The sequence below is a fragment of the Asparagus officinalis genome, chromosome 10 (assembly GCF_001876935.1).
Source record: "Asparagus officinalis chromosome 10, Aspof.V1, whole genome shotgun sequence".
Taxonomy (NCBI): Eukaryota; Viridiplantae; Streptophyta; class Magnoliopsida; order Asparagales; family Asparagaceae; genus Asparagus; species Asparagus officinalis.
Window position 1 is genome coordinate 11177132 of NC_033803.1, and position 7155 is coordinate 11184286.

General features: G+C 34.5%; 1 protein-coding gene and 1 long non-coding RNA gene across 2 annotated transcripts in view; both read left to right on the plus strand.

The window, feature by feature from the left end:
• On the plus strand, window positions 1195–2823 carry LOC109825960. The gene is made up of 3 exons (XR_002243145.1): window positions 1195–1630; window positions 2032–2120; window positions 2209–2823. It is a non-coding gene; the product is annotated as an uncharacterized LOC109825960 (long non-coding RNA).
• The window catches only part of LOC109825947, a 7224-nt gene continuing 5150 nt past the window's right edge, over window positions 5082–7155 (plus strand). The window contains exon 1 of the mRNA XM_020392865.1: window positions 5082–5234. Coding sequence (XP_020248454.1) covers window positions 5162–5234 — 73 coding nt within the window. The 5' untranslated portion in view covers window positions 5082–5161. The remainder of the gene's footprint in view (window positions 5235–7155) is intronic.

The window sequence follows — 7155 nt, forward strand, 5'->3', positions numbered from 1 at the left end:
TGATAAAGAGAGAGAGAAAACAAAAATAATAAAATAATCCCCATCATATTTTAATAAAAAAAGAAAGAGGGAGAGAGGATTCATAACCTTAACAACAAACCCTTAACCTTAACAACCAACCCGTAACCTTATCAATCAACCCGTAACTTTAACAACCTCCCAATACAAACAACGAAAATAATAAAAAAACAAAAATAATAAAATAATCCTCATCAATCATTTCAACTATCCTCTTGGTACATCATGATAAAGAGAGAGAGAGATAGAGAAATAATAAAATAATCCTCATCATATTTTAATAAATTATGGTCTTCGCATGTTTTAATGTCTTGGGTTTTGTGTTTTGGGGGCTCAGAGAACACAATCTTTATTTTTAGGGGTAAAACACCCATTGACCAAGTCTTGGGGGTAGGAAGCACGTTCACTTGGCTTTTGGGGGCTGGAAGCATTTTTCCCATATATATATCTCTTTATGAGTTCCTAGGGCTTGGTGAAAAGGAGCGAAGGCAGGGGACGTGATTAGGCGGCTGAGTTTTCTTCTTTGGGCACAAGTGCAGAGAGAGGGAGGAAAGTTGGCTGAGAGAGAGAGGTGACTGTCTCGGGTTTTGTGAAGAAAAAAAAAAGTATTTGGAGGCTGACCTTTTCTTGTGAAGAAAAGCAATGAGCCTATTTGAGGGTTTAGATTGTGATTAGGCGGCTGAGTTTTCTTCTTTGGGCACAAGTGCAGAGAGAGGGAGGAAAGTCGGCTGAGAGAGAGAGGTGACTGTCTCGGGTTTCGTGAAGAAAAAAAAAGTATTTGGAGGCTGACCTTTTCTTGTGAAGAAAAGCAAGGAGCCTATTTGAGGGTTTAGATTTGTTTTCGTCAAAAGTTGCCTTCATCATTGATTTCATTAAACTTCAAACGTTACAAATGAATTCAAATGTGAAGAAAAGCAATGAGCCTATTTGAGGGTTTAGATTGTGAGAGTTGTAAACCCATTGTATTTTTTTTTCTTTAATAGTAGATCCCCCCCTCCTTGCCCCGTGGATGTAGGCAGTTTGCCAAACCACGTAAAATTGGTTTGTTTGAGTTTGTGGCCATTGTAATAGTTTTTAGGATCCCTTGACGCGCAGTCCTAGAGCTGACGAGAGGAAGAGCTAATATCCCACTTTGATGAGATATTAGACTTCAGATTCTTGTTCCCTTTGAGAAACAAGAATTCTTATCGATCTTTCTCTCTTATTGTGCACCAGAAACTCTGCCGAAATTTCTGCTGTGCACAACAGAAATATGGCATCGCCATAGAAGTACAAGTAGACCAACATATATAGTAGTGGAGTATATACCGAGTAGCGAAATCTATGAATTCCCTCATCTTTCCCACTATGCATACTTCTGTCTATATGTTTTACTATCATGTGTCTTATTTACATTATTCACTGCCTTTCGAGGTTTTATCTCCTTTCGTTTTATCTTACTTTCTTTATAGTGGATTTATCTCATCCACTTATCGTCCTTTAAATTCTGTACTCCTTTGACGGTACTTGCTAAATCGATTCTAACGATTCACGATTTGTTTCCTTTGTACCAAGTAGCTGACGAGTACCAAATTGTGAGTTTGGATTAGTTGAGGATATATAGCATGGCAAGGTAAAATGGTTTCAATATTAAAACTTTATTTCTAAGTAGTTTGTTTGGATTTTTAAGTTTCTAGTTCTGGATTCATAGTATCCGTATGTTGGATACAAACAAACACAGAGAGAAAAATAAATATAATATATTCAATGCTTGTCCTCTAAATAGGAATGTATTGCTTATGGTTTTTGAAATATATAACCTTTTATTTTTAATCTTGAATATGTGACAATCGTTTTTGTAATATATAACCTTTTATTTTGAATCTTGAATATGTGACAATCGTCATGCATGTTCTATTCTTATTTTTCTTTTCTATGCTGGATGTATTCTTAATTTACTTAATTTTGGCCATCAAAATACATATGATTAAGTCATTCAACTAAAAAATCTAACATATTGTATTTTAATCTCAGAGATATCTATTATGGATCCAGGACCGATGCGGCCCGACGTATTATACCTTCAGATAGATCATCGTTCACACAAGATTGGCTTGGGACAGGTAAACAAATGTTGTATATATATTCCTTACTTTTAGCACTAGTTTCAATTTTTCTCATTAAATTTTATCAATTTTGATTAATGTACAGCTCATAGCAGAAATCAACATAGTGGACCATTCCCAGAGTCACTCGGGCTAGGAGATGGAGGATGATCGAGTACTACAGTTGGTAGCTCATGCCGGGTTTTTGGAGTGTTCATCGATGAGATATATTAGGCTTGACTATGTCATTATCAGTGCACTGATTGAGAGGTGGAGACCGGGGACCAACATATTTCATATGCATATAGGGGAGTGTATCATTACACTTCAGGACGTAACCATCATACTTGGGCTCCGCATCGATGGCCCGATTATTACGGGCACCGATGACCATAATTAGCCTGAAGTATATGAGAAGCTTCTTGGGTAAGTTCCCGATTTGAGGAGTGGTGCGATGAAGCTATCGTGGATTCGATCGACATTTATGGGAGATATACCAGTTGATGCCACAGATGAAACAATTCGGTATTACGCTCATGCTTATATGTTGCACATGATAGGGTGTATGTTATTTCCTGATGCGAGCAAGAATCTTGCACATGTACGATGGTTGTCACTACTCGAGGATTTTGATATATGTAGTACTCTATCATGGGGTAGTGTAGTCTTGGCATACCTTTATAGAGAATTCAATTGATGCATGACATTAATCCAGGTTTGATCATGGGAATGCATTCATATTGGACGAACTACTTTGCATGTGCACCGCGATCTACAGAGCCAGTTTCCTTTGGGATACATGTATAATTATGCATAAATTTTATTTATATTGAATTTATTCTCATATATTCTTTATGCCAAATAGGTATAACGTGAGGCACTCCAAATACAAAACATCGACTAGACATATAGAGTTTTACCAAAATTAGCTTAATGGCCTCCAATACCAACAGGTAAATATAAAAACTCAATTCATTATAAATATTTTAACTTTCCTGTAGAAACTGATAAAAGTTTTTTTTTAAATTTCAGTTCAAGTGGACGACCTATTCTCCGCCAGATCTCAATATGCATACTCTTGTACCTATCTGTAAAGATAGTGTTGCTTTGTGGAGAGCCAGAGTCCCATTGATATGTTAGGAGATTGTAGAGATACATTTTCCAGATCGTGTGTTACGACAGTTTCTTCTCTTTCAGCATGTGCTAGATCCTGTTCAGCAAATCAATCGTAGGCGACGGATGACATTGCATCGTACGGACTGGGCCATATTTCATGTTGCCTACATAGATAGATGGAATAATAGGTGGAATTTCATACAGAATGAGAGAATTCCAGTTGATGGTTATACACGCAGATGGATAGGACGCAACCCACAACCAGCAGCTAGATGCGCACCACGCCCATCGATAAATAGTTACATCCCTAGTGTCATGATCAAGAGAAATTATGTAAGTTTTTAAACTAAATTAAAGAAATAATTCTTTTTTTATTAAGATATTGTTTGCTAAATTGTGTATATATGATTAAATCGCAGATCAATGCTTTTGATGAGATTGAGGCTGATATAAATGAGCATATCAATGACATTCAAGATTTGACGGTGTTAGGGATCTTCAATAGGATCAGACAGAGAATAGCAAATGTGTTCCATAAAAATCATGTCCACGAGTTTAAAGGACGTGAGGACAGGTCACGCTAATTTGGGCAAGTGTACATACGAAGCCGTAGGACAAGTCAAATAGCATTGAGATCTAAGATACGTGTGCGATTCTCTTTGACTTTTATACGAACAATATCTATTTAAATAATAATAGAATAATTAAATTTTATGATCTGAAAAAAAGATCAAATATACAATATAATTAATTGCTTTAGAATAATCAAATCTAATCTAATAAGAAGAAAATAGATAAAAGTAATGTAAAAATTATTACAATTTTATAATTCATAATTTTTAAACAATCTAATCTAATCCAATAAGAAGAAAATAACAAAGACATATATTTGTTGAAAGAGATGAAAGTGCTATGAAAATTGTTACAATTTCGGATCTGACAAAAATCAAACATACAATATAATTAATTATTTTAAAATAATTTAATCTAATCTAATAAGAAGAAAATAGATTGAAGTGCTGTGAAAATTATTGTTATTTCTTAATATGAAAAAAGATTAAATATACAATACAATTAATTGCTTTAAAATAATCTAATCTAATCTAATAAGAAGAATATAACAAAGGAACATACATATAGAAGGAGATGAAAGTACTATGAAAATTATTATAATTTCTTGGCTTATATATATTGGTATGTGATGTTGCATGTGAGAGGATAACAATTATAAATAGAGTTCTATGCAAATAATAATAGTATGATTAGACTTTGAAACTAATTATATAGTACTGTGAACTACTTGAATTTAGTCGGTGAGAGATCGCCATGTTGTGCCCTCAGGTTGCAACTGTTTATTTTAATTTTTCTTTTTTATAATTTTGAGAATGACTTTTTTTATTGGTATGTGATGTTACACGTTGTGTCCTCAGGTTACAAATATCATGTCCACATTATATACATTTGTAGGCCTCTACTGTTCCTGGATTTTACCTTTGAGGCAAACATTATTTATCTCATTAATTTTATTTAGTTTTTGCATATAAGCCCTTCATCTTATAGACATTTGTAAATTTGGCATTAAATAATTTTATTTAGGTTTACATTTTAATTTAATCTATATCATTATCTTCATGCTGTGCATATCCAATAAGAATTCATCAATATCAACTTACTTTTACTTAATAGACTATTATTTGAATTTTAAGGATATTTTCATCTATCGAAAGATTTTTTTTTCAAACTCAATGCTTTTAAAGGGACTATCATGATAATTGGGCCGTAGGTCACGGTTTACTACAGTGCCAGGCTGCCAGCCCATCTCAAAAAAACCATTTAAGCTTAACCTAATCCTGCGGACCACTCCACAAACTCCGACGATCTCTTTATAAAATCAAAAAGTCTAGGGCACGCCGGAATCATTCGAAGAAAACGTCAACAAAGCGATGGCTTTCAATAGCGGTCTCCGATCGAGCCTCAACCTCCTCAGGTCATCCGAATCCGCATTCCTCAGATCAGGCAAGCTCTTAGATCTGATCTCTATCGATTACATTGATGGATCTAGTGTTTTTTTTTTTTTTGATCAGATCCTCTCTCATTTTTTTAGCTGATTCATTTTTTCCTCATTGATCTGCTTATTTTTTATGAAGTTTGATTTAAATCTGATCTGTAAGCTAGTTTCATTTGTTAGATTGCTTAGATATTTGCGGACGTAATGTAAAATATAATTATATGTTTCATACTTTGCTATCGTTTTGCTTTAGGACTCATTACTGTTTTTGCCATCTCGAAAGAATCATCTGGTTCTTTGACGGGAGGATCATTATTTGAGAAGAAAGACGGCCCGTTTATGATGGAGAATTGGAGATAGTATCGCTGGATAACAAGTAAAAAATTAGGAGCTTTATCCGTGAAGTGTGGCTGATTGATGCGCTGAAGGAGTATTACCTACTTCTTAATTTATAGGCATCACGATCTAATGTAATAGTTAAACCTTTTTAAGTTTGATTAATGCCATGATTAAAGAGTTCGGATTGGCCTGTTTTCTAGTGTTTTGAAAGAGAGGGCCTGTTTGGCAAACTGACTGAACTGGTTGTATTTGCTACAAGTTTGGTCCGACACTTCAGCTCTAGTTTGGCAAGTAAGAAAGATGGAGAAAAGAACCAAGTCCTCCCTGGTATAAAATAGAACTGGTTGGGTCTGGACCTAAATAAGTAGTGGGAAAGGGGGTTCTCCTTCGCCCTCACCCCTGCTCCCTCTCCTTCATCTTTCTTCTCAACCTCTAGAGCGGTTTTGTTTAAAAATTAGCCAAACTAAGTTCAACTCAAAATTAACGAAGACTAGTTTAACCCAGTCCAGGCTAAGTATAACCAGTCCAAAACTAAATCAAGTTAGTTTCTAAGTTGACAAACTGACCCAAAGAAATCCAATAGCAGACAACAAGTCTATCGGTGCCCTTTGAGAAGAGAATCATGATCATTGCTCTTTTGGATAGTGAAAGCATTGGCTTGAGATTTCAATTGTTTTGATTACAACTGGGGATAGTATCTCATTTGTATTAACTGGTAAAACTGTGTTCATATCAACATAGAAATTACATGGTATATTTGGATTGTATTCGATCACTTCAGCTATCCACCCTCCTTGTTAGGCAATGAGGTTATATTCCCTTGTAATTAGTGGTTCAGTAGCATGTGATTGGTAGAGTTATCAAATGGCAGTCCTAAATGTTTATTTTACTTATTTTTTTTCCAACCGGTAAATATTCAATGTCATCGCAAGAAAGAAAATTAGATTTTGGTTACTTTTCATCGAGACTATAAAGCACATTATTATTATGTGTGCGACCCGAAGCAACAATTAATAAGATTGTGTCACTATGCAAAATTCACAAATTTGAATATTTAATATATAATTAGGATTGTTTCACTAAGCACGTTGGACACACGCGCACGCACGCACACACACGGATATATATGTATATATGCAATCAATTTACTATGTCCACTCTGTTTATTTCAATTTTATATATTTGGATTTTATGCAAATAAAAAATCAGGTATATTGGGTTATAGTTACTCATGTATCAAGTGATTGTAAAATTAATGATTTTATAATAATACAACTAGAGATAATGAATTATGTGTTAGAAGTATTGAAACATCATGATTATTATTTTATAGATGTTTTGAAACATTTAGATCATAATGAATGAAGCGGATCATCCATTGAAATAGTATAATACATACATCTATATAGAGAGAGGGAGGGAGAGAGAGAAATGAGTATGCTTAGTACTAGGCACAAACTTTGTGCTTGATAGTGAGGTTGGATAATTAATGGGTGATAATTTTCAAGTAAGGACCATTTAAGTGAGTGAGTGGGAATTAGTCACCTCACTATCAAGCACAAAGTTTATGCTTAGTACTATGCGTACCCA